General features: G+C 42.0%; 1 protein-coding gene across 5 annotated transcripts in view; it reads left to right on the top strand.

Moving 5' to 3' along the window:
• The window catches only part of PEX5L (peroxisomal biogenesis factor 5 like), a 215,772-nt gene that overhangs the window by 183,227 nt on the left and 6,819 nt on the right, over nt 1–25,726 (top strand). For all 5 annotated transcript variants that reach the window (XM_037058792.1, XM_037058795.1, XM_037058794.1 and 2 more), the window contains 3 exons: nt 17,747–17,863; nt 20,332–20,475; nt 24,014–24,084. In XM_037058792.1, coding sequence (XP_036914687.1) covers nt 17,747–17,863; nt 20,332–20,475; nt 24,014–24,084 — 332 coding nt within the window. The remainder of the gene's footprint in view (nt 1–17,746; nt 17,864–20,331; nt 20,476–24,013; nt 24,085–25,726) is intronic.

The following is a 25,726-nucleotide window of genomic DNA, read 5'->3' as shown; positions in this document are numbered from 1 at the left end:
TTATTACAATATTACCGAGTACATTCCCTATGCTGTACTTTACATCCCATGACTATTTTCAACTACCAACTTGTACATCTTAATGTATTCTGCTTTTTCGTCCATGCCCCTTCCTCCCTCCCATCTGTCAACCATCAAAATGTTACCTGTGTATACATTTGTTTCTGTTTCATATGTTTGTTTGTTTTTTAGATTCCACATATAAGTGAAATCATATAGTACTTGCCTTTCCCTAAGTCCATCCATGTTGTTGTAAATGATAAGGTTTTGTTCTTTTTATGGCTGAGTGACATTTCATTGTACATATGCACCACTTCTTTATCCGTTCATCTATTGATGGACACTTAGATGTCTTCCATATCTTGGCTCTAATACATAACACTGCAGTGAACATATGGATGTTCATGTTTTTTTGAATTAATGTTTGAGGTATCTTCAGGTAAATACCAGAAGTAGAATTGCTGCGTCCTTCTTTGTCCCTTTATAGCTTTAGTTTTAAAGTCTATTTTATGGTATAAGTATGCTACCACAGCTTTTTTTTCTGTTTCCATTTTCATGAAATATTTTTTCATCCCTTTACTTTCAATTTATGTGTGACTTTCAATCTAAAGTGAGTCTTTTCTAGGCAGCCTATGTAAGAGTCTTGTTTTCTTATCCATTCCACCACCCTGTGTCTTTTTATTGGAATACTCGGTCCATTTACATTTAAAGTAATTATTGATAGATATGCAATTATTGCCATTTTATTATTCCTATTTTTATCTTTTTCTTTTTCTTCTTAAAGAAGTCCTTTTAATATTTCTTGTAACACTGGTTTAGTGATGATGTACTCCTTTAGCTTTTTCTTGTCTTGGAAGTTCTTTATTTGTTCTTCAATTCTTTTTTTTTCTGTCCTTCAATTCTTAATAATAACTTTGCTGCTATATTTGCTGGGTAATCTTGGTTATAGGTTCTTTTGCTTCACTACTGTGAATATTTTGTGCCAATTTATTCTGGCCTGTGATGTTTCTGTTGAGAAATCAGCTGATAGTCTTATGGGAGCTTCCTTGTAGGTAACTAATTGCTTTTTTCTTGCTGCTTTTAGGACTCTTTGTTTCTAACATTTGGCATTTTAATTATGATGTTCAATATTTTGATGTGGGCTCTTTGGGTTCATTTGTTTGAGACTCTCTTCACTTCCTGGGCTTACATTTCTATTTCTTTCATCAGGTTAGGAAAATTTTCTTCAAGTAGGTGTTACATTTCTTGCTCTCTCTCTCCCTTCCTCTGGTACCCCTATGGTATGGAAGTTGTTTTTATTGATGTTGTTCCAGAGGCCCCTTAAACTAGCCTCATTTTTTTAGATTCGTATTGCTTTTTGCTGTTCTGATTCAGTGTTTTCTGCTACCTTATCTTCCAAATCAATAATTTGATCCTCTTCCTCATCTAATCTACTCTTGATTCCCTCTATATTCGTCATTTGTAACAGTTTTTGCTTCATGTTTTCTATCTCCATTTTTATGTTTCCTATCTCTTTATTGAAGTTCTCACTGAGCTCACTAAGTATCCTTATAACCAAGTGTTTTGAACTCTGCAGCTGATAGATTGCTCATCTCCATTTTGTTTACTTCTTTCTCTGGAGTTTTGTTGTGTTCTTTCATTTGGGACGTGTTTCTTTATCTCCTCATTTTGGCTGCCTCCCTGTATTTGTCTCTACCTATTAGGTAGAACTGCTATGTCTCCCAGCCTTGAGAGAGTAGCCTTAATGTAGTAGATGTCCTGTGGGGCCCAGTGGCACAGTCTCTCTGGTTACCTGAGCCAAGTGCTCAAGGTGTATCCCTTGTGTGGGTCGTGTGTGCCCTCCTGTTGTAGTTGAGCCTTGATTGCTGCTGGCACATCAGTGGGAGAGATTGACCCTCCAGTTAATTGGCTGTGAGGACTGGTTATGACTACAATGGAGGAGCTGCTTTGCAGTGGCTGACCCTATGGAGCAAGATTCGCCTTAGCAGTTTTCTGGCACTGGTCAGGTCTGCCTTCAGGGTGTGTCATTTGTGTAGGTGGTTGAGTGGTGCTCTGGTATGGTCTGAAGCTGGCCAGTGGGTATGTTGGGTCTGGGGCTCTTTGGGAGAGTCTGTGGTCATGCCAAGGTCATCTGGGCCTGTGCTCCGCCCAGGACCACTCCGTATGAGCTAAAAAGTGATCTGCAAATGGTCGCTGCTTGTGCTGGGCTTAGAGGTGCCTGGGAGGGGCTAAGCTGCAAAACAAGGCTGGATGCCACTAATGCAAGGTTGAGACTGCTAATCAAGAGGTATGAGGCATGCCAAGGCCAGATGTTGTTTGGGGTTTGTGAACCTTTGAAAGGTTTTAGGAAAGTTCCAAGCTTCATTCAAGATAGGACATTCATATAGAAAAACTGCTGGAAGCTGCTTGGGTGGACCCAAAGGTTGGATGGAGTCTTGGGGAATCACCAGAGAAAGGCAAGAGGTTTTACCTAGGCTGATGGAGATTCTGATATGGTGTCTGCCTCAGAATAATTCTTTTTGCAATATAATTTCCTACTACTGACTCAAGAAGAAATATGCAACTTGAATCGTCCTATAACCATTAAATAAATTGAATCACTAAAAGTCTTCCCACCAACCAAAGATCTTTTACAAAGTTTCTAATAACCAACAATATGTATGTGGAAAAAAGTTAGCTTCATTAATTGCCTCTGTGGCAAAGAATTTTTTAATGATAATACTCAGCACAAGTGGAAAAATGGACTTGTAAAATATTTTAAAAGGCAATTTCACAATATATATCAAAAACTTTAAAATGTTTGTACCTTTTAACCCAGCTATTCCTTAATAATAATCCTTGAGAAATAGTCACTCACATGCATAGAGATACATACCCCAGGATACTTGATGCAAATTTTATAATAGCAATAATAGAAGAGGATAAATCTATAAATGGGATACTACAGGATACTACAGGATCCTTGAAATGATGTAATGGTTGTACATTTACTACCATGTAAACACATCCCTGATAAAAAATTAAATAACCACATGTACAGAAAGGTTCCATTTTCATGAGGGAACTCAGTGGGTTAGAGCGTTGCCCTAATATGCCAAGGCTGTAGGTTCAATCCCCAGTCAGGGCACCTATAAGAATCAACCAATGAATGCATAAATAAGCAGAACAACAAATTGATGTTTCTCTTTTCTTCCCCTCCTTTAAAAATCAATAAATGAAAAAAAGTAAATAATGAAATAATTTGGTTAACATGATTATATTCCAGCTACTTGGCTAAATATTTTACAAGTATTATGAAATTTAATCCTCACAACTACTCTATGGTGTTTGTATTTTTAACTTTTTTCTAGAGATAAGAAAACTGAAACTCAAGAAGGAAATAATTGGCCATAAGATTGAGAGTTCATGAGTTAATATTTTTATATGTGAACATACGGGGAAAACCTAAAATAAGATATACTGATATGCTCCCAGTTATTATATCTACATAGTAAAATTAACAGGGTTATTTTTTCTTTTTGGTTATCTATTTTTTCTAATGTGTATGCAAGGGAAGACTATTACATAACTTATATGCTTTTAAAGTATTTTACCAAAAAAATACCCAGAAACAAATACCTAAATGAAATAAAAGTCCTTGCCCTCTCATATTTAGAAAATCTCCAAAATGTGCTGTTAACACCCATTCGAGTCTAGTTTGACAGATTTGGATGATCCCTGATTTACACACTTTGTAACCCTTCTCTTCCCTGCTGTCTGGACCGCGAATAGGCTCCGTGGATTCCCCAGATGAAAACAGAGCTTGTGTATAGTTCACTGTCATTAAATACAGAGTTAAAATATGGGACTACTATTATCTCTAAAGACAATCTTTTCATTATTTAAGCATTATGGCAGCATAGCTTAGGTGCAACAATTGACCTTTGTGTTTCTCTTGAGTCAGCAGTGTTTTTCAGATTCTAAATATCCTTTAAAAAAATAAATTACAAGATATGTCTCCATGAAAAAAACAGTCCCTAATGCAGTTTTGTCTTGACAGCACGTAAATAAGGTTGTTTGCGCCTGAATATTTAACGGCGTCTATTACTGGCTGATATATTGTATAGCATTTCTTTGGACATTTAAATCAGATAAGAAAGGTGGTTGTATAAAATATCTTAATAATAATAATAATTAATAATAATGTCACCTGACTCTAACTTTTCACAGTTTACAGAAAAATTTCCCCAAAATTTGGGAATGAAAATGGTTATTTGGCTTGTCTGAGACCACACAGCTGAGCAGTGGTTACACCAGGACAAGCACTCACATCTTCTGACTTCTCCTTAAAATATTTTCAACACCCCCCAAAGAATTCCTTCCTGGTGACTGTGCAGTCCTTGAGGTCAAGAACTGCCTGTTTTAGCTTACTAGTTCAAAAACGTTGGCCTAGAATTAAAAGTTCAATACATATTACATTTATTTAAATAATACAACCTACTCTCCACCTGTTTTCTATAGACAGACTGTTGACTTGGTCTTTTTAAGAACCAAAATTGCCAAGAAAATATATCCCTGCAGTCAGATTCCACAAAATCATTTCATATAAGGCATCGTTCTCTGAACTAAGAGGACACAAGCCATTGAATATCTACCCAATTTCTTTGGACTAATTTGATGACAATGGAGTGGAAAAGCACAGAGTAGCATCAGGAAGATCTAGATTTAAATCTCAGGTTTTGCCCTCTGAGCCATTTTCCATGGGCAAGGTATTTAATCTCTGTGACGTCAGCATCCTCATTTGTAAAATGGAAATGATGCCCGGAAGCTCCTTTGGCAAGTCGAGGGAAAGAGGGCAAGAAGCAGCAGCTCTCTGTCAGCTCGGGAGACCACTGGGTCACAACAGGTATTTGTGGAGCACGTGTTGTGCGCTGGAATCCGTGGCCGTCATTGTGGTTAGTGGGCAGAACTCGATAGGGTAAATAAAAATCAAAAAAAAGCTTTACTTTGTTGTCTACTGCCCATTCAAACCCCATTTGTGAGCTAGGTTTATCCCAACCTCTGACTGACATCCCAGGCTGGTCCCTCGTGTGAATTTCCCGTGACTGTTGTAACAAAGCACCACAAAACAGGTCGCTAAAAACAAAAGAAATGTCCTGTCTCAAAGTCTGGAGGCCGGAAGTGTGAAATTAAGGTGCGGGCAGGGCCAGGCTCTCTCCGAAGCCCTAGAGTCTGGTCTTTCCTTGCTTCTTCCAGCTTCCAGCAGCTGCAGGTGTTCCTTGGGCTGTGGCAGCATCCCTCCAATCTCTCCCACCTCCACTCGGCCTGTCTTCCTCTGTGTCTGTCTCCAAATTCCCTTCTTCTTATAAGGACACCAGTGATACTGGATCAAGGGTCCACCATCAGAACCTCGTCTGAACTTGATTACATCTGCAAAGACTCTATTTTTCAACATCACATTCACAGATACCAGAGGTGGGGACTTCACGATATCTTTTAAGGGAAAATAATTCAGCCCATAAAAGTCCCGTAGCTTTCTTATCACTCTAAGATAATGAAAAATCCTCCAGATTCTTTTGGTCTCGAGAACAGTGCTATGTCAATAACTAAGACATGCATTCCTCTGTAATAATTAAAGGACTCCTTCTATGTTCACAACTTAGAGCTTCTTGCCTCCCCAAACCAGGAATGCCCTTGGGCCTGATTCCCTGTAGTGGGGAAGCTGCCAGGCGAACCTTCTGTCTTCTGGCTTCGCTTTTTCCCCCTCCACTCACTTGTCAGTTTCTGAGTCCTCCAGGGTGGGACCAGAACAGTGAGGACTAGGGGAAAGGGTCCAGCCTCACGTGGTAGGTACACCATGGCCTGGCCTAGGTCCTCTCTGGGATCAGTGGATGTTCCACACAAGTACATTCTCTCATGTTCTGCTTTTGTGGGTCTCTCACAGACTCCTACTGGGAACAGCCATCTGCAGTTCCACTGAGAAGGTCACCATCCTCACCCTTCAAGGAAGTCCTCTTGGAATTCACCATAGCTCCAGGATGGCGTGCCCCTTCGTGGCCTAAACCTGGTTCTGAGAAACACCCCTCCCTGACCATTCACTTCGTGGAAATGCTCTCCTGTACTCCCTTCAATGTTAGCTGTTTTATAAGAATCATAGGCTAAATGTTGGGGGACACATGATATAAAGATAGATAGATAGATAGATAGATAGATAGATAGATAGATAGAAAGAAAGAATCTATCATTTTTATCTCATCTACCTCCATATATACATATATATAACGTGTGTGTATATATGTATATAATGTATATAAAACCACTCCTTTTGCAAATCCTATATAGGTAATAGGTACCAATTGTTTCATTATATGTTTTTTTGGGAATCATAGCCAGAACTTAGTCTGAAAAAGTTCTATTTTAACATTCTATTGCAGTTCCCTTCATTCCTGATAGAAAAGAAGCTGAATCCAGAATTTGTGACCTTGTAGTTCTAAACAGAATGAACTTGGTTTGTCTCAGAAAATTAAATGGCAGGAGACAAACAGAAGGGCTCTGCCCCACCCGTTCCTCCAGCCAGGATGGTATTTGCTGAGCAACATCACTGATTGATCCTACACCCCGGGGACAGGCGTGCGTGGCAGGGCGGGGCGGGGTGAGGGACACGAGAGCACAGCTATGAAGGGGACACAGAACAGGAAGTATGAGATACGGGTCTGGCCGTGGTTCAGTTATTAACTAGCTAGGGGCATCGAACAAATCATTTCTCAGGGTCAAATGCATTAATATACTTGAAAGCTCTTTAAAAATTATGTACATTCAAGGTGACAATCTTGTTGCTCTTAGTAGGAAGCAATGCAGTTTTATCACTAAATCCTCTTACTTGTTCACTTAGAAAATCTCGGGTTAGCTCTTCCCTCCCTGTTCTTATGCAGTCACCCGGTCTCATCCCAGATTACTGCAATCGCCTGCTCATCCATCTCTCTCCTGCCCCCCACGCCACTCATCCCCACAGGGAGGGAGCGAACCATATGTTCCTACCACTTCTTACTTCCTGTTGTGATGCTCAGATTCTATGAGACCAAAAAGAAAGAAAGAAAGAAAACATAGCTGTTCCTTCCTCTACCCCATTTTGATCCTTAGCCTTGGCCGTGATTCAAATGTGGCTTTTGGTTTAACAGTAAAGGATTAGTTAGATAGATAAGAAGATGGATGGGGGTGGAGGGAGGGGTGGGTAGGTATTAATGTATAAAATTGAAGATGGGAAAAGCTGGTTAAGTGAAGATCAGGATTTTTCAGCTATTTCACACTTTCAATAACTCCAAAAGCACTCCAAAGATGGTTTTATTTGCTGTTATAACAATGTTTGACAATGTGTGTCTTTTCATTTGCCTTCAATCCGGAGTGATCTGGCTTCCACCCTTATTCCACAGACATTGCTTGGATGACACCATCATTCGTCCATTAGTAGTCATGCTCCCAGGCACACTCCAGCTCAGCCTAAAGCTCCTGGGAGCACAGGGCCCTGTTAGACACTTCCTCCACTTAAGGATTCTCTTCTGTTTTCCGACCCCACACTCTCCCTCCCTCTGGAGTAGGTTCTTCCCGCTTTGCCCATTCCTTGTTCCTGGGAGTGCAAGCCCCGAAGCCTGCTTTCCGATCCTAACACAATCTCCCTGGTTGAACACATCCCGTTATGTGATTCCCGTCAACATTCACATGCTGGTGACTCCAAGATCCAGATCTCTGGCTCTGATTTCCTCCCGAGACCACACCCACGTGGCACACAGCCTTCTCAACATCTGTGCTTCGGCATTCCAAAGGCACCTAATGCTGAACATACCCAGATCTGAGCTCTTGGCTGCAATCCTGCGTTACCTTTTCTGCTCTTTGACTCAGGCAATGGGATCCTCCAAGAAAAAGCTTCCTGTCTCTCTCCTCAACACCCCCCAGTTTCTGTCTCCTTCCCACCCTCCAACATCAATCTCTCTCCTCACATCAAATGAAACGCCAAGTCCTATTCATTCTACTACATATCTCTCAAATCCACCCATTTTTCTCCACCTCCACTGCCAATGCCTTACTCTGGTGTGTCTTACAGAGACAACTCTAACAGCCTTGTAACTGCTCTCACTGCCTCCTAAGTGTGCAATGGAATGCTGCACTTAGTCCATTCTCTTCACTTCAGCCAGAGAGGTTTCTAAAACACAGATCTGCATAATCACTCTCCACTTGTCCTTGGAGTCCAAACCCGTTGACCTAGCTATATAAGGTTCTTCGTGATATGGACCATTCTTGCTTCTACATCCTCTTGTCTACACTGGCATCATTATAAATCTTCAATTCCCAGAAGAGGCCATATAATCTTTCTCCTAGCTTTTGCACATGTTTTTCCTCCTATCAGAAATGTTCTCCATCACCCCATTACCTGGCTAATTTCTGTTCACTCTTAGAGTCTCGGTTGGCTTACATTGCTCCTTGGATCCCTGAACTCCTAAGTCTAAGTTGGATTCTCCTCCTCCTTGCTCCTAGAATACCTTGTCTTCCCAAGCTTACAGGAATGTATTGCGTTTGTCTCTGCCCCACCAGACCACACACTCCAGCGGCAGGATTAGCATAGGTCTTGTTCATTACTGTACTCAGGGGACTAGGACGTTGCCTGCCACATAGTAGCCTTGTCAATAATTTGGCTAAAGGAGTGAATCAAATGTGTAAGTATATATAATAAATTACTTCAATAAAAGTGTTATGCATGAAAAAATCCATGTAGTAGACATTAGAAAAGCACTCTTATCTTGTACATCTAAGCATTTCTTTTAAAAACAAGGTATGCCTGGCCCTTCAAAATGTGTTCCTAATTACACTGTAGCTCCTGAGACTAATGCAGGGATATATCATTTGTTAAAATCCAGCAAATCTTGCCAGTACAGCCTAATACCATACGTGAAAATAGAGGAATGGCAGTCCATCCATAACTCCACTCCGTTGTTTGTTAGGTTCTGTAGAAAAGAGTGTTATGGTGGCTGATTTTCTCCCGGGCCAAGGAGTCACAGACCTGGCATTTCATGCGGCTTCTTTTCTGTGTTTTGATGCTGGGTATGAGTCAGTTCCTGCCAAAAAGCTGGATGCAGTGCCTAGCATCCTTGGCAGAGAAAACATTTCTCAACTTCTAGCCAAATTAATCCTTGCAGGCCAATAAATCAATACAATACACAAGGAGAATGTGTGATAATTTTGACCATCTGGAATCTTTTTAAGGCGTTGGTGGGTGTAACAGAAACCACCTAGCTCCACAGTAGTTAGTTCTGAACAACGAGAAGTAGCTCCATGTAGCACAATCACGACCCCCTTTCCCCATGATACCACCACCCTGGTCCAATGCAAGGGGGCTCCTGGTGGCTTTTCATAGTCCCGGCCGTGCCCTTGAGTCAGCTGGTTGATTTCGGTGTCAAAGAAAGCGGCTTATGGCACTTTCTTTCCCAACACCCTCATAACAAACTGGACTGAGGCTCTATCTTCACACCTGGTCCACTGCTGTGACAATCACGTAGTCAAAAAGAAAAGGGGAGAAAGTCAAAATACCAGTACAATATGTTCAAAACAATGTGAGTGATTTTTTAATCTAACTTGTCCATCAAAATGACTGGCCCGTTTTTTCCCATAAATAACTAAAGGATGGTAGAGGGGGCAATATTTCCACAGTGAAAGATAGTGTCAACATGGGCTTTAGACAGAAGGTAAAATTCTTTATTGCCAGGAATGATGTTGCAAAGGAAACTGCCTCTAAACCGATCCCTCTGGTGGCCTTGCCCTGCAACAGAGGAAAGGGGAGGAGTGGGAGCCCGTTTCCCTGCGCAGACATCCTGAACTTGTTTGACAGCCTAAGCTGGCTTTAGTCATAGCTGTACACGCTACCCCCGGCAGGTAGCCCAGTGCTTTACAACAGCCACATCCTATTTCAACGTGAGAAACCTGGAACGTAGATTCAGTAACTTGTGTGAGTTTACACCGCAGTTCAGTGACGGAACTAGAATTCCAACCTGTCTAGCTCCCAAACTCCCGCCCCTAATCACTATTCCCAATATAGAGAATGTTTGCATGTTATTCAGGCCCTAAAACAATTATAGAATTTAAAAGTTGGTCACCAAAAAAGAATAATTTTTTATCAGTAGTCTCTCTTAAGTTATTTTAAAAGCAACAACAATAAGGAAAATCAAGAGTTTGGAGGAAGAAAGGTTAGGAACTACCCAGAAACCCCAGGACACTAATAAATTAACTGTTTTCATTTTCTCCTGTTTCATCCAGTCTTTGTCCAATCTGTACGCATTATCATATGTAGTTTCAAAGGCTAGTTAGTATTAAAAAGATAAACACATCAAATGAGTTGTCTTCCGGAAAACACACAGAAATTATTTTAATTCTCCCCTCCGCATCCTGGGTTTCATTTCCTTTTCTGGAACAATAACAACAACAAAGTCTTGAAGAATTCTGATTCACGCAGCAGATGTGAGGATTAGGGAACCTGCTGGCTAATTGGAGATCAGTCTCACTGGAAATCACATCAAAACAAACTATGTGGTAAATTCCTATTTCTCGTAGTGGATACACCAAATTTATCCCGCCGATGATCTCTGTTTTTGTGGAACTTTAGATGCTTATGTGCTGGGACTCAAGCTCAGCAGTTTACAAGCTGTGTCTGGAGGACCCTAAACCTCTCTCTCTCTCTCTCTCTCTCTCTGTCTTTCTCTGTCTTTCTCTCACTCTCTCTCTCTGTCTTTCTCTCTCTCTCTCTCTCTCTCTCTCTCTCACACACACACACACACACACGGGCAAACACTTAAGGTCATTCGCTTCTTAGATATTTAACATGTATGTTAGCATTTGAAGATGCTGAGAAGTCACACAGCAAAGAACCTGTTCACTTTTGTCCAGAAGGTGACAGCTCAGCCACCTCCAGGAGCCAGGCAGATGAAGGTGATAATCTGGTAGTGACCACAGCGATGTGGAAAACCACATGGACCACCCGGAGTGGCTCCTGCTATGGGCCTAGTGTTAACAGCCCATCATGAAGGTTCTGAAATCCGGGTTTTGATGTGAAATTTCCTACCTAGGATTAGGAGGAAAAATGTTTCTGGGCTAGATCTGGCCTCTAGGTTTAACCCCGTGTTTCTGAAGCTCATGCACCCACAGGGCTCTGCAAGAGGGTGGCCCTTGTGGAATTTGCAGTCTGCTGTAAAAGGAAAGAATGCAACATCTTGAATTCTGGTCCTGTTACTTACCAGAGTAGTGTGACTCTGAGGAAGTAACTTTATTTCTCTTTGCACTGTTTGTTCACCCTATCCTGAATCACAGTTGCCTCTGTTTTTATTTTATCACTGGACAGTGAGCTTCTTGAGAGCAGCATCCACATCTAATTGTTTTGTTTTGTTTTTTAATAGTCCTATAAGGCAAAGCATAAACTTCTAATACTTTGCTTTTTAAAACTATGGGAAAGTTTCCCAGTAGCTTTTCACTACCGGTAGACATGGCTAAAGGAGAAGAACCCCCCTCTGGAACGGAGTCACACTGCTTACAGCTCACCATCCACGGGCCAGTCCTTTATCACATGACTTATTGTCACATGGAACAAGAGACAAGGCTCACACCCCAGGACCCTCCCCAATTTCCTCACACCCGAGGTAAAACAGCCCTAAAACATGCTGCCAGTCTCTCAAAGAGCGGCCAGGAGGCCTGTGAGAAATCAACAGCCTCTCAGATGCTGACCCCTCAAAACCTTACTCCCTAAGGGGCCGCAAAGCCAGGCTTGGTCTCCAAACCGGCAGTTTCCAGTGCACCTTAAGGGCAGTTCTTTGTTGTGAATACAGATACCTGCTGGAACCACAAACGTAGATACAATCACGGGAAAACTCGGCTTCTGGAAAGGCGTTTGTTTGCTAACGAATAGGCTAATGACACCTGCCCTTTTGGACAACCGGTTTTGCTCACTGTGCTTTAATACTGCATTTCTCTTTACCCCTCCCCAGAAGAGGAAGAATAGAAAGGAAAGAACAGAAGAGTCTCTCAGATCCCCTGTTAGAAACAGCTCTTGGTTGCCTTCTGACATCCTGCTCAAGCCATGTTTTGCATTATTGCCAGCCTCCTGTGCCCTTTTCTCTCCTGCTCATCATTTCCAATTTTTCTGCTCCACGTTTCTGCAGCGGATCTGCTGGCTCATTGTTTGGTGAGAGCCTCGGGCTATTTGCCCAGGTGCCTCTCGACATCTGCAACAATGGTCGGCTTCATTAAACAAGGAAGCATGTCGAACCCAGAGGCAACTGAAAAACCTGTATTCAGTGCTAGTACCAATTTTTTTTTTGTTTCTCAACACTTCTGAACCACACAGTTTAGTTTGTCAGATTGCATCTTCTCTCTATCCTGGGAGACATTCTTCTTCATTTGCAAATATAAAATAGCATTAACTGCCAATTCCTGAGTTCTTAATGTTACAAGTTCTAAGCACTTTGCATACATTGTTCCACTTAATGTGCACAACCACCCTCAGAGACTTTTTACATTTTACAGCTGAGGAAACTGGATTTAAGAGGTCATGTGACAGAGGCATGGCTGGGATCCACAGTTCTACCTGCTGCCAAAGCCCATGGGTTCTCCTCCCCATTCTGTTCAGACTGAGAAAGGAGCGTGGATGACAGATCCATTTCTTATCTCATTGAGATTTTATTCATTTTGAGCTTATCTGTTTCATTCAATAAATCAAGTCATTAATGGTGTAACACCAGAGACCCTCACTCGGGGTCGTAAGAGACTGAAGAATTTGTTGGGTCAAAGCTCCATCTGATCTCTGAATCAACACTCCTGACATGGGTCATTCTGTCTATGTTTGAAGACTTCTAATGTTGGAGAACACATCCTTCTGTGGAGCTAGCAGCCCATTCCATTTTCAGGCAGTGTCACGATATGTTCGATAGAAGGTTGCCCCCCTGGACCTGCAGTGCACTCATCTTAGTTGTTTTCTCTGCGCAGCAAGGCCAAGCCAGCTTGCCCAGCCCTCCCCGCCCCCCTCCCCACCGAGCCTGGCCTCACTAGGTGAATTGCTCCATAAACAGGGTGGCTCTTGCACTTTCACTCTTGCCCGCGTCGACTCATTTGTCAATGACCCCTCATGCCATGGGGCACCCAGGACTGCATCTAGAGCTCAGACTAATTCTGACCAATCCAAATTCTCTGTCGTCCTCAATCAGGGCGCTGCACATCCACAATTGCAGCCACAGGTTGAATATGTCCTTTGGGCCCGTGGAATCCTCAACTAACACTGAGCTCCTAGTCAACAAGACATGTGGTGAGTGGGGACGGCTTAGCCACGCTTCACCAGCCTGGGCTACTGGATCTTAGGGCGATGAGGCCCCAAGCTGACTGCACACAATTTCACTTCAACAAAATTTGTGTGTGGCGACAAACACTTTACCCAGGCTTGCATAGTGACTTTTCACCCTCACCGTGCAAGTGTGTATATAGAATGTACAGAATGGGTGGGCTGGTGGTTTTTGAAGTGTTGGTCCAGCTGCAGTTAATCAATGGATATCTAAAGCGGCAAATAGAAAGCCAGACTCCTACCAGGCCACTTGGCAGATTGTCTCACAGCCATCAGTTCTTTTACAAAGTAACCCCAGGGTCTTTCTAATCAATAGTTATGTTTGATTACAAAGTTAAAATTTTAACTCAAGGATGACCAAAATAGACCGGTAAATGGGAGCTGACAGTATGTTACTCTCCTGAAATTTTCTTAGTTCTAGTTTAAATTACTTATTTTCTTATTCTTTATAGTTTAACATAATTCATTTTATTGTCATGATTTTTATAAAATTTTTATTTGCTAGTTTTATAATCAAAAAGAGAAGGGAAAATGTCAAATATAATTTGGGAAAAGCGCTTTAAAGTATAATTTTTGGAGATCAGTGAACAAACAGGCAGGCCTCCTTTCCCCTTTTTCTGATCTTCTGAATCGATCTGCATAGGCGAAGAAGCCTGAGCTATTTGTCTAACAAACCCAGTCTTCTCACTTTACAAATAAGGAAAAATAATGTACAAAGGGGTTCAAACGACTTGCTCAGCTCGCAGGGGTAATGGCACTTGCCAACACACACCTCTCCTGTTCCAAACCACTAACGCAGAATATCTGTGTTGAAGGAATTCAGAGAGGTGAGAAATTGCTCTAGTGTGGGATCACTGGAGAAAGTAAAACTAAAGTCAGCATTTTTAAAGCAAATCTTACTCTTTCTCCCAAACAACACACGCTAGTAACAGGAAACTTGGGAAATGCTCAGCACAAGGAAAGGTGTTGGGGCAAATCACTCATGGTCTCACCTCCCCCCCTCCCCCCCCCGAAGTGCTGCTGCTGGTGTCCCCAGCACATTCATTGCTGTTTTCTATCAAATCAAGAAACATCATAACCCAAGGGCTATTCCACGTGGCAATGAACTCTTTGTAAATGCCATTTTTGCCATAATATTCTTAACTTTCCTATTTTTGAACAACTAGTTAGAAGGGAAAGATTTAAATGGCAAAAGGAACGATACATGGAAAAGGACATGTATTTACCGCCGATTAAAACACCAAGTGTTCACTGATGTGTATTTGAACTTTGAGGTTGTGGGTGATTTGGGGTCATTTTTTGTATTTTCCAACGCTGCAAGAACACTAATGAGAACAGCTACTCTTATTGAACACGTGCCATGTGCTTTCTGCCACAGCTACATTTCCCCATTTAGCCCTTTGAATGACCAACCAAGGTCACTGTCGCAGCACTTCATTTTAAAGATAAGGAAACTGCGTGCACCCCAGAGAGGGAAGGTACTTGAGGAAGGTCAGTGAAGGCACCAGAATTTGTTCCCAGGTTCATCTGAGGAGAAAGCTCCTGTTCGAAACTATCTCCTGTTCTAAAACCATCATATCCCAAGTTCTTTTTTAATGACTACCTACCATTATGATAATCAGAAAGCTATTTTTAAAAATGAAAATCACTTGCAAACAATAGATCATTTCTGGTATAAGCAGATCAATTACCTGTAGAATTTAGAAAACAATCTACCAAAATCCCAGAACAACTAAGATAATCATCGATATGTCAAATCCCCTCTGTCCTATCTAAAGTGTTTAAATTCAAATATGTCTCAGGTTTCTCTGAAATTGATTAAAAATGAAAAAAAAGAAGCAGTGTTAATTGCAGTTACGTGAATGAAGTCTGGATTTTGAGATGGGATGAAAATTGATTGTGCTAAAAGTAGTCTTCTGTAATTAAATGAGGCTGTGCTGTGCACTTTAATTAGTCAGAACGTATGCTAGGTGGTGGCAGTAATTCCCGGTGAATCTCATCAAACGAGAGCCCCGCAGCCCCCTCAGCTGCGGCTCGGCCATCTTTCCTGGCAGTCTTCTTTAAGCATCTACTGCTCTACCTTGAAACCACAGGAAAGGGGATGCGTCCGTTTGTAACCCAGATGTACACGTTGTAAAACCCTTCTCGTTCTTTCATTCAGAAGACTTGTAATAGCTTTAAATTTTAGGGAATCTCACTGCCTTACAAAGTACTGAAAGTCATAGGCATTTCACATTACCCACCAGGTGGCTTGGGAAAGTCAGCAAACATTGTAAAATTCACTTGACATATTTGTCTTGGCGTCTGTGGGGACAACTTGAACCTGCATCTTTGAAACACTAGTCAAGACAATGAGTCTCCAAAAATTGTCTCTAAACTCCTCAGTATCTAAATGCTCAGGTTTCACAGTACTTACCAAGGAAAGCTAATTTATTTTTTTACTCTTGCTTTTAACCTTTATTATTGTAAAATCAAGGCAAAATCGGAAAATACAGAAAGTTGTAAAGAAGCAAGAAAAACATCACCCATCATCCCTTCATTCAAAGAGATTACTCTTAACGTGGCAACACATTTCTTCCTAGCCTTTTATCCAGCCATCGCTGCGTGCACCTGAGATCCCGCGGTCTGCCTGATTTGATATTCTACTAAAAAGACTCATTGAAAAAGAAATTTTGAATTTTATTTCTAATGTTAGCCTGGATAGGTGGTGGCCTTCATTCGGGGAGGCCCTGCTGAAGTGACAGGACCCACTTCAGTGGTAGCAATGGGTCTACTGGATACAGCGAAGAGAGAGCACAGACCTTTATTCATCTCATAGTCCAGGGATCAGTCACATTGGGCTGCCTTTATTCCCTGAATGTTTGTGTGCAGAAGAAATAAGGTCATATTTATCATTCAAAGCAACTCTGAAGAAAAGTTCCCACCCCAGCCCACCCACCACCCGGCCACGAGGCTGCAGTGGAAGGTGAGGCTGGGAGGATCAAAAGGCAGAGGGCAACTTCAAGTCAAGTTGATGGTGTGTCAACAAGTCTCAGAACTGAGAATCACAGAGACGACATTTGCAGGTAGAGTACGGATGTCAGTCCCAGACTCAGGTGTTCGAGACATACTGATTTCTTTGTTTTCTCTAAAGAAAATAAAGTGGTTTCCAAGCATCTCTCTTACCACACTGGCGAGGTAAACCTAGTCTTGACACCTGATCTGGAAAGCCAACGTGCTGCCAGAAAACAAGGACCGAGTCTGCGCCCTGCTCTTTGTCACGCTGACTGCCAACAGCTCGCCAAACCCCACGTGCTGCCTTGAAATTCTGTTTTTCTCTATTCCCCTGACACCTGAGCACCTGAGCATCAGAGCTCAAGTCAGCCCCACCCCACCCCCAGTCACACCCTCTGCCCTCCCCTGGGAGGTCAGTCTAATTTGCCAGAGAAACACCTGACAGCTAAGCACCAGTCTCCCACTCACCTCAGAACCCACCTCCTTCCTCTGTCTCCACCCCTAGAAAGTTCCCCTTCCTCTCTTCAGTTCTTTAAGATACGTCCCCTCTTTTCCTTTCCCCAGGACACCTAAACCACCCTTTTCTGCCTTAGTCAGTTAGAAGCCAATGTGGGACAGATCTTGCAGAAAAATTCTCCTTCCATCCAGAACACAAACCCCCTCTGAAGTAAAGAACAAATGGCCAGGTTTCCCTTTTGAAAGATATAAAAGAAAATTGTAAGGGAAACAAGTAATACTTTTCAAATAAAAATCACCCTGCCATAGAAAAGACCTTGAAGAAGACTCAGTCAAGTTCACACCCAAAGCCAGGATCCTTCATTCTTTAGCACCAGCAGGCTAAGGTTGTCATAAGGTGATAAGCGTGGCCTTGGGAGCCAGCCCAGGGATCAGATCCTGTTCGACCCTCACTATGTGACCATCACCCTCAGGCTCAGTTTTCTCCCAGCACAGCACTTGCCACAGAGTGGGGTCCACTAATACTTTCCCTTGTGCACAGCCCACTGCCCCCCACCCACATCACCACCCAGCCAGCCCCAAAGCTGTGGTTCCACCTGCTCAGATCCCAGGAGCAACTGCAGGAAAGGCCACCCATCCTCAAATGTGTGTCTGGCACCCGCACTTGAAATTGTTCAAGCAATGGACTTTTTAGCTAAATTTGGTATATGTGACCCAGGTCCTTCCCATGTAGCAACGTTCCTGCTGGAGAAAGTACAGTTAACCCAGTTCAACACTCTGACCACTGAGCACTCTCTGAAAGCTCTTCAGCCATTGGAGATGGGCAGTGTCAGCATGTTATTCCTCCTCGGGACTCACTTTGATCTGTAAGGAAAATTGTCTTTCTGGAAATAAACCAAATGATATAGCCTGCTCTTAAACCTGTCTCGCTTCCTTTTTCCTGTCTCTTAGTCAGATACAGAGTTTTGGGATAAGATGCAAGCAGAATGGGAAGAAATGGCCCGGAGGAACTGGATATCTGAGAACCAAGAAGCCCAGAACCAAGTTACGATCTCAGCTAGCGAGAAGGTGACCAATTCTCTTCTTATTCATGCTGATCCATTTTCTCCTCCACATTGGATCATATGATTATAAATTAGTTGATAATTATTTTGTGAAAAATCCAAGACTCAAACAGACAATTTAATGTCAATAGGAACTAGAAGAAATTCTAGTAAAACAATATAATCACCCATTGTATGAAAGCAGCAAAGCTAGAATGGAATACCCTTATCTCTAGTCATGTAAATATGGATGTTTGGCAGCTAGCCAGAGCATGGATCCTGACTGCTGGCAAGTTACCTATACTAAGTGACCTTGAGGGTGGGTTGGAAAAAGACCTGGGCTAACCCCACAATGCTTCCTGTCAGACTGGTGAGCCATGTTGATGAGCTAACAGAAGGGAGATCGATGGGCAGGGGGCTGAAGCAGGGCTTAGGACTGTATTTCACAGGCGATCATTATACAGCCAGCAAAGTAACTCAGCAGCAAAGCTAGCCTTCCCACAACCGGGTCAAGTCCCAAGAGGACTCCTCAGAGCTATTTCCTTGACAGGCGCCCTAGCCAATGTGAGTGAATGAATGGAACGACCAGCCAAATTACCAATGGAGTCCCACTTGCCCTTGGATTTATGCTTTTAAAGACAGTTGGGGGAAAAAATTACCTTGAGAAATAAGTTTAAATGACTTGAACAATAAAAAGAGATGTGGAAATTTTCTACATTGGGAAGGGGATATCATATATGGTTTATGCTTATATTATTGTTTTTGTGGAGGGACTATCAATAATATTTAGTTCTGGATAATTTAATCTACATAGTCATCAAAATGTATTTCTCTTCCTAAAAATATTCCGTGTCCCTCAGTAGGCCAGAACAACCATTTCCTTAAAAATAACTGTCTTTAAAAAAAGAAAAAAGAATTAAGTAAGAAGAAAGAACATTGACGGAGATCACCAGACTCTGGACTCATCCTTGGCCTGAGGCCTGGCTAGGGCCCTGAGCTCTTCAGTCCCAGGTCCCCGTACCCACACACCACTGCATGAGCTTGGTAGCTTTTGATAAGGGCTTTTGTCTTTTTAAAATTATTTTATTGTTGTTCAATTACAATTGTCTGCATTTTCTCCCCACCCCCAAAATGGTCATACTACCCAAAGCAATGTATAGATTCAATGCAATCCCTATTAAAGTACCCATGACATATTTCACAGATATAGAATGAGCATTTCAGAAATTTATATGGTTTTTGTATTTCTGAAGACCTCCATTCAATCTGTTTTAAAACCTAAGTAGCATCCTCAACAGACTAGCTTAATTGTATCTATCAAATTAGAAAGATTTTATGATAATCTATGCTACCTCATGTTGCAAAAAATTGTCTCTCAGGTATTTCTAATGAGAGTTTAAAGTGGTGCATACTTTCTCAAAAACAATTCAACTTCACCTGTCAAGGGCCTCTCAACAGTTCACAGCATTTAGCCTAACAAACCCCTCCAGAAGTCAAAGGTAATAATCAATGCAGAGGAAGATGTGAGCGTGAGGCTTTCACTGTATCTTTATCTGTGAACACACACAAAAAAAGTAATCTAAAATTTCATCAACAGGAGTCTGGTTGAGTAAATTTCAATATAAATAATTCTAATAACTATGACTAAGTGGGGCTTAAGCTACTGCCCATGTAGTATGAACTTATTTGTTTAATTTATATAGTCATAGAAAAATACCAGAAGATTAGTTGTACATTCTGCATTTTTTAAATTTTTACAATAAAAAGATCTATAAATTTCAAGCACACATTCTCAGTGGGCAATGCAGCCACCAGCAGGGTAAACACTGGTTTGAAGAGTGGGAAGGCAAAAATGTCCTCAGTATTCCGATGCTCTGTAGCCCCCGAGGGCCAGTCCGCACGCGGGTGTGCAGAGCGTAGAGTAACAGGGGCAGGTGGCAGCCCAGAGCAAAAGTACGTGCAAAAACTCAGCATCTTTAAAATCCTGGGTGGGGGCTGCAGGGAGTGTCCAGAACAAAGTGAACAAAAGAAATATCTGAAAGACAACAAACTCCAAAATATTAGCAGTGATCATATTTAACTTGTACTATTATGGGAAACTTTTTGTTTCTTTATATATTATTCAATAACAAAACCTAAAATTCATACAATGAGAATGTACATTCATAATGAGGGAAAAACAGTAACTGAAATCTTTTTTAATGCTGACACTGTTACAGGTGGCCCCCATTCCCCTGTCCTTTGCCCTCCTCCACCCGACCCCCCAACCCCCTAACCCCTGTCATCAAAATTTAAATGATTAATTTTACATTATGTATATAAAGTAAAATTTCACCATAATAAAAACATTTACTAAAATTTTAAAAAGAAATTTCATTGCAATTAAAGCAATCTATTAATTTAATGAATTAAGTAATTTAATTAAAACTCTGAAGGAACCAGCTGAGTGTGAGAACAAGCCAGTGGACCTGTGCTGGCCCTTCTGTGTTTCAGGGTTATTACTTCCACACCGAAAACCCCTTCAAGGACTGGCCTGGTGCATTTGAGGAAGGTTTGAAACGGCTGAAGGAGGGGGACCTGCCAGTCACCATCCTGTTCATGGAGGCAGCAATTCTTCAGGACCCTGGAGATGCAGAGGTGTCATTTCCCCTTCATCCTGCCGGGCTCAGGGGTCGGCTGTGCATGCTAATGAGGGACAGAGGGGTCCTCAGAGCTCGACTGAGTGGCATTTTCATCAATCAATGGTTCTCAAAGGAGTTAACCTGGGTTAGAGTTATACAGCCTGTTTTCTAACCAAATCTGCAGTATCTGTCTATGGTGCCCCAAAACTAGAGGGTGGGGACAGGAAATGGAGAGCTAAAATTGCCTACAGTGGCAGCACAGTGCCACTACAGTGGAAGCACAGTGGCAGCCTGCAGGGGGCAGTGTGCAGTCTTGTCTGGGTCCAGAGCCACACGGTGTGTCACCATAGATTTATTCAGTCCACATTTACTGAACATATATTACGTCCCAGGACTTGGGCCACACTCGGGCTCAGCACACTGAAGAGCTGGAAAATGGAACCAAGGAAAAGACACGTTTAGTGGTCCGTGTGGAGGGACAAGTAAATAAATCAGTGCAGTGGAATACACGCAAATGCGCAAGAGGCTAGGACAGCAGGGAGCGAGACTACTGACGCAGCCTTCCCCTGCAAGGGGGTCCAAAGCTGAGTTTTCCAGGACAGAGGATTAATTCAAGACAGCAGGGGAGCTGAGAGGGACAGGTTCCGGTGGGCAGAGGGACCTGAAACACCGCCTGAGAAAGAGGGAGGGGAGAGCAGCAGGAATGCAGGCGAGAGGAGGTGGGCAAGTGTTCGAACTTCATGCTGGAACCAGGAAAGAGCATGTTATAAAACCCTCTGTCTCTGAGGTGTGATTGGAATCGAGGCTGGGAGACCACCCAGGAGGCTTCTGCACCCCGACTTTGGTCCGCTGCACTTCCAGACCTGTGAAGGCCTGTCGTAAGATAGTGGCGGGTCTGAAGTTTTTTTCTGTAGTTTGTCATTTCCAGAAAGCATAAGGCACATTCCCAGAGGAATTAGAGAAGGTTTAGGAAGGGGCGCGTGCGGTGCTGAGAAGGCAGTAGAGAAGAGTGAGTCCACTTCAGGTCTGCTGTGCTGGGCGGGTTTCCTCGACTGTGGGCTCGCCCGCCCACAGCCTTGCGAACTGGAACAAGTCGTTCAAACGCCCTCAACTTCCGTTCCCTTACGTGTAAAGTGGAAATCACAATTATAATAACTTTCTCATTGGGTTTTGTAAGGATTAAATTAGTTCGTACAAATAAAGTGCTCAGCTCAGTGCCTGGCACTGAGGCTACTAATAAAGGTTAATAAAGGCTAATCAATACTTAGCCTTTATTACTACTTTTGGTTAGTTTGTGTCGAAAGAACAAATAAACTGATCACTAAAGCCGCTGGTATCCTGTTAGTCAAAACATTGATAAAGAAAAGAAATTGAACTAAGAGCTGGAGTTCTGAACCAAAATATTAGAATTTTAAAAGAGATACTTGCATCACTGTAGAAGAGAAAATCATTGCGTTAACAGAAACATACAGGCAACCCCCCACACACACACTCAAGTAATAATGTCATCTCATATTTCTGAATGCTCTGTGTTTTCATGTGTATTATATCATTCGCCACAACAGCTCTGGGAGGTTTTTTAAAAGCATGTGTTATTACCCCAGATTCCTAAATAAGGGAATTTGGACACCCGGGTACTAGTGGCTCCTAGACCGGACCCAGGGTTTCTGAATACCCCAGTGCTAAGATGATGGACGACCCGTGGGCAGGGAGAGCGAGGTGACACCCAGAGCCGAGAAAGAGGCCCTCAGAGAAAGACTGCTTCTTCAGTCTTTTCTTAAGAAGCATTCTATGTGCAGACGGTGAAATAAAAATAGAGGCTGCTGTGTACACATTTGAAAGATTTGAAAGAATCACTGATACTCTGGGGGGAAATAATTAGTACTTTTATGAGTTTGTATGGAGTGTGTAATAACTACCCGTAAGGGAAAAAACTGATACAATTTTATAGCACTTTAAGGTGACTCCATATGTTTTCATACATGCTGTTAAAAGGTGAGAGAGGTATGCACTGCCCAAACCTTCATATTTATTTTTTAAGATATTTATTTATTTGTTTGTTTGTTTATTTATTTATTTTTAGACAGAAGGGGAGAAAGAAAGAGGAACATCAATGTGTGGTTGCTTCTTGTGTGCCCCCCAGTGGGGACCCAGCCCATAACCCAGGCCTGTGCCTGACTGGGAATCGAACCAGCGACCCTTTGATTCGAAGGATGGTGCTCAATTGACTGAGCCACATCCGCTGGGGCTGCCCAAACTTTTTTAAATCCCTAAAACTTGGGTGCACCCTCACTCCCAGCAAATCTGAGGACAATGCATACAATGAGAGGTGTTTTTGATGTGCTCTTGAAATGATGTGGGAATTATTGTTCTAATAAGCACATACATAGAAATTTGTTATATTTTGAAAATGTCATCCTAGATATGAAAAACAGTATCTGCTTGAAGATATTCTTCACATATTTACAATAGCAAAAGATTGCAAACAACCTCAGACCAATAAGGGAATTGGTTGAGTAAATAATGCAGCATTTATTCAATAAAATTTAAATTAAAAATTATAAGTAGGCCCTGGCCGCTGTAGCTCAGTGGATTGAGCGCGGGCCTGCGATCCACACGATCGCGGTTCAATTCCCAGCCAGGGCACATGCCTGGGTTGCAGGCCGGTTCCCATTAGGGGACATACAAGAGGCAACCATACATTGATATTTCTCTCCTTCTCTCCTTCCCTTCCCTTCTAAAGATAAATAAGTACATAAATCTTTTAAAAAATTAAAAAATAATAATAATAAAATAAAAATTATAAGTAGGAAAATTCTGTAAAAACACACAAAAAAGTGCTTATGAGACAATATAAAGTATAAGTGTAGGCTTTAAAATTATAGATACATTATATTATATTTAATATCTTTTATGTGTTTTAACAGTGATACTACAGGATGGGGCAATTCAGGTTTACAGTTGTTCATATGGAAAATAGTACAATTAATAGTAACACAAGAATAAACTCTGCACGTCACGTGCTCAGAACTGCAGCCCTACTTTTGCCCCGCCCTCTGTTAGAACTGCACACATGTCATGGGGGTTTTGCCTTGTTTTCCTTGGTCCTAAATTTCCTGTTGCCTCTTTAATAACTGTTTGCCTTTCACTTACACAAGCTGATTTTGTTTCGTGTTTCTTGAGATTTCTTATTATAAACTTTGGACTATTTAGCTACATTTCTGGGCTATTTTTATACCTTTTTTCATCACGAATGCATACTTTCTTCTTTTGGTTTTAAGATACCTAATAGCTCAGAAACTCGGAGGTTTCCATGGGTCGCAGGAGACAATAAATACTGAGAGTTTGTAAATTAAGACAGAGGATCTTGACCCAGATGTCACAAGAGATTTTGAATGAAGAAATGAGTGTAATATTTTTTTCCTTACACGAGACTCTTGCATCTGAGACAGGCTGCTCTGCATAGAGGGTCTGCTGTAGGTAAACACACCCACTACTGCACAGGAGTGATTCTGCTTCCTCTCTCGATGCTGACCTCAGTTGTTTTTTTGTAGGCGTGGCAGTTCCTCGGGATAACCCAGGCAGAGAATGAAAATGAGCAAGCAGCTATTGTCGCCCTCCAGAGGTAGATGAAGCTAAGTGCAAAATCACGGGACTGGTGGACACTTGCTAATGGACTGCCTCTTGTTTGAGATTTATCTTGTGACCTTTAAATACATTGCAAAGAATTTGGCCAGAATAAGTGCTGAGGTGCCACATATCACTTACACTTAGTTCTGAAAATAAGAACTTACGAAGACATAATGTTCCTAAACCACAATGTTTGGCAGAAATCAGTTAACCTTCGTTCTCACAGAAGTCTGTGTTAAAAAGCAATCATGAAATAATCATTCCATAAATAATTTCTCTTAAGTTCCTATCTGAAGAATCTGAAAGTTTACTTCAGAAAAAAATACACACTCAAAGTTATCTCAATGCAATTTTAGCTCCTGGCTCTACAGAGCATCTCCTGAAATTGTTTCAACAACCTACACATGTAACCCCTGCGCCCCTGATGCAAGCTCTAGACTACTTTGGGTGGGTGTGGCATCACACCAGACTTGACTAGAGCCCCTAGTTAAACCCTGATGGGGGCTGGGGAGGGAGATGGACAGACCCTACCAAACAGGCTTCCACTTTCTCTACGCTTTCTTATGTATAAAACCTCTTCCTAAAGCACTGATGTAGGTGTCACGTAGGACTTGCTGTGCAAAGTCTTATCCTGGGGCTACCAGCACAGTCATCACCTGGGAGCCTGTGAGGCCTGCACAGCCTTGGGCCCACCCAGGCCCTCTCTATCAGGATCTGCGCTGAGCAGATCCCGGCTGATTCCCACGCACATCAAAGCCTGAAAAGCCCTTGCTAGAGGCCAGGGGAATAGCATGAGGGAGAGCAGCTGTAGCCCAGGCCTTCCTGTAAACCCACATCAATAGCCTGGAAACACAGGGTTTTCCTCTCCTTTGCGAAAGACTGTTTAATCTTTCATCTCTGGATGTCCAAATTTAATTCAAGTCAGTTTGTTTTGCAGATAAGGGGCATTTAATATAGTGATAGTAGAGCTGCGTTGAAATAATGATACCCCTATTTCTCATTAGATTAACTACTGATAAATTATGTGCAGGGATTAGCCACATTTTCTATAGTTTTAAAATCATTTATTAAAATCACCAAACCTAACTCGCATCAGGATGAGTTTTAACTTTCTTAAAAATATGCTTAGGTCCCTCAATGGACCTGGAGAGCTTTATGCTAAGTGAAATAAGCCAGTCAGAGAAAGAAAAATACAGCATGATTTCACTTGTGTGTGGAATCTAATGAACAAAACAAACAAGCAAAATCAAAACAGACTCATAGATACAGAGAACAGACTGACAGCTGTCAGAGGGGAGGGAGGCTGGGGAACGGGGTGAGAAAGGTGAAGGGATTAGGCTTACACAGCAGTGTGGTAGTTACCAGAGGGAATGGGGGTGGGGGAGGTAGAAGAGAATATGGGGGCACACAGGTTGATGGAAGGAGACTTGACTTGGGGTAGTGAGCACACAAAAAAATATACAGATGCTGTACTGTAGAATTGCACACCTAAAACCTATATAATTTTATTAACCCACGTCGCCCCAGTAAATTCAATAAAAAAGAAAAAATATATATTCCTAGATCCCAATTTTCACGTAGATAATCACTGTGATATTCTTCAGGGGCTTAACATAAACTTAGCAATGCTTTCATAC

The sequence above is a fragment of the Sturnira hondurensis genome, unplaced genomic scaffold, assembly GCF_014824575.4.
Source record: "Sturnira hondurensis isolate 20B ecotype Veracruz unplaced genomic scaffold, ASM1482457v3 Scaffold0010173, whole genome shotgun sequence".
NCBI classification, from domain to species: domain Eukaryota; kingdom Metazoa; phylum Chordata; class Mammalia; order Chiroptera; family Phyllostomidae; genus Sturnira; species Sturnira hondurensis.
This window is presented reverse-complemented; position numbering and strand designations above follow the sequence as displayed.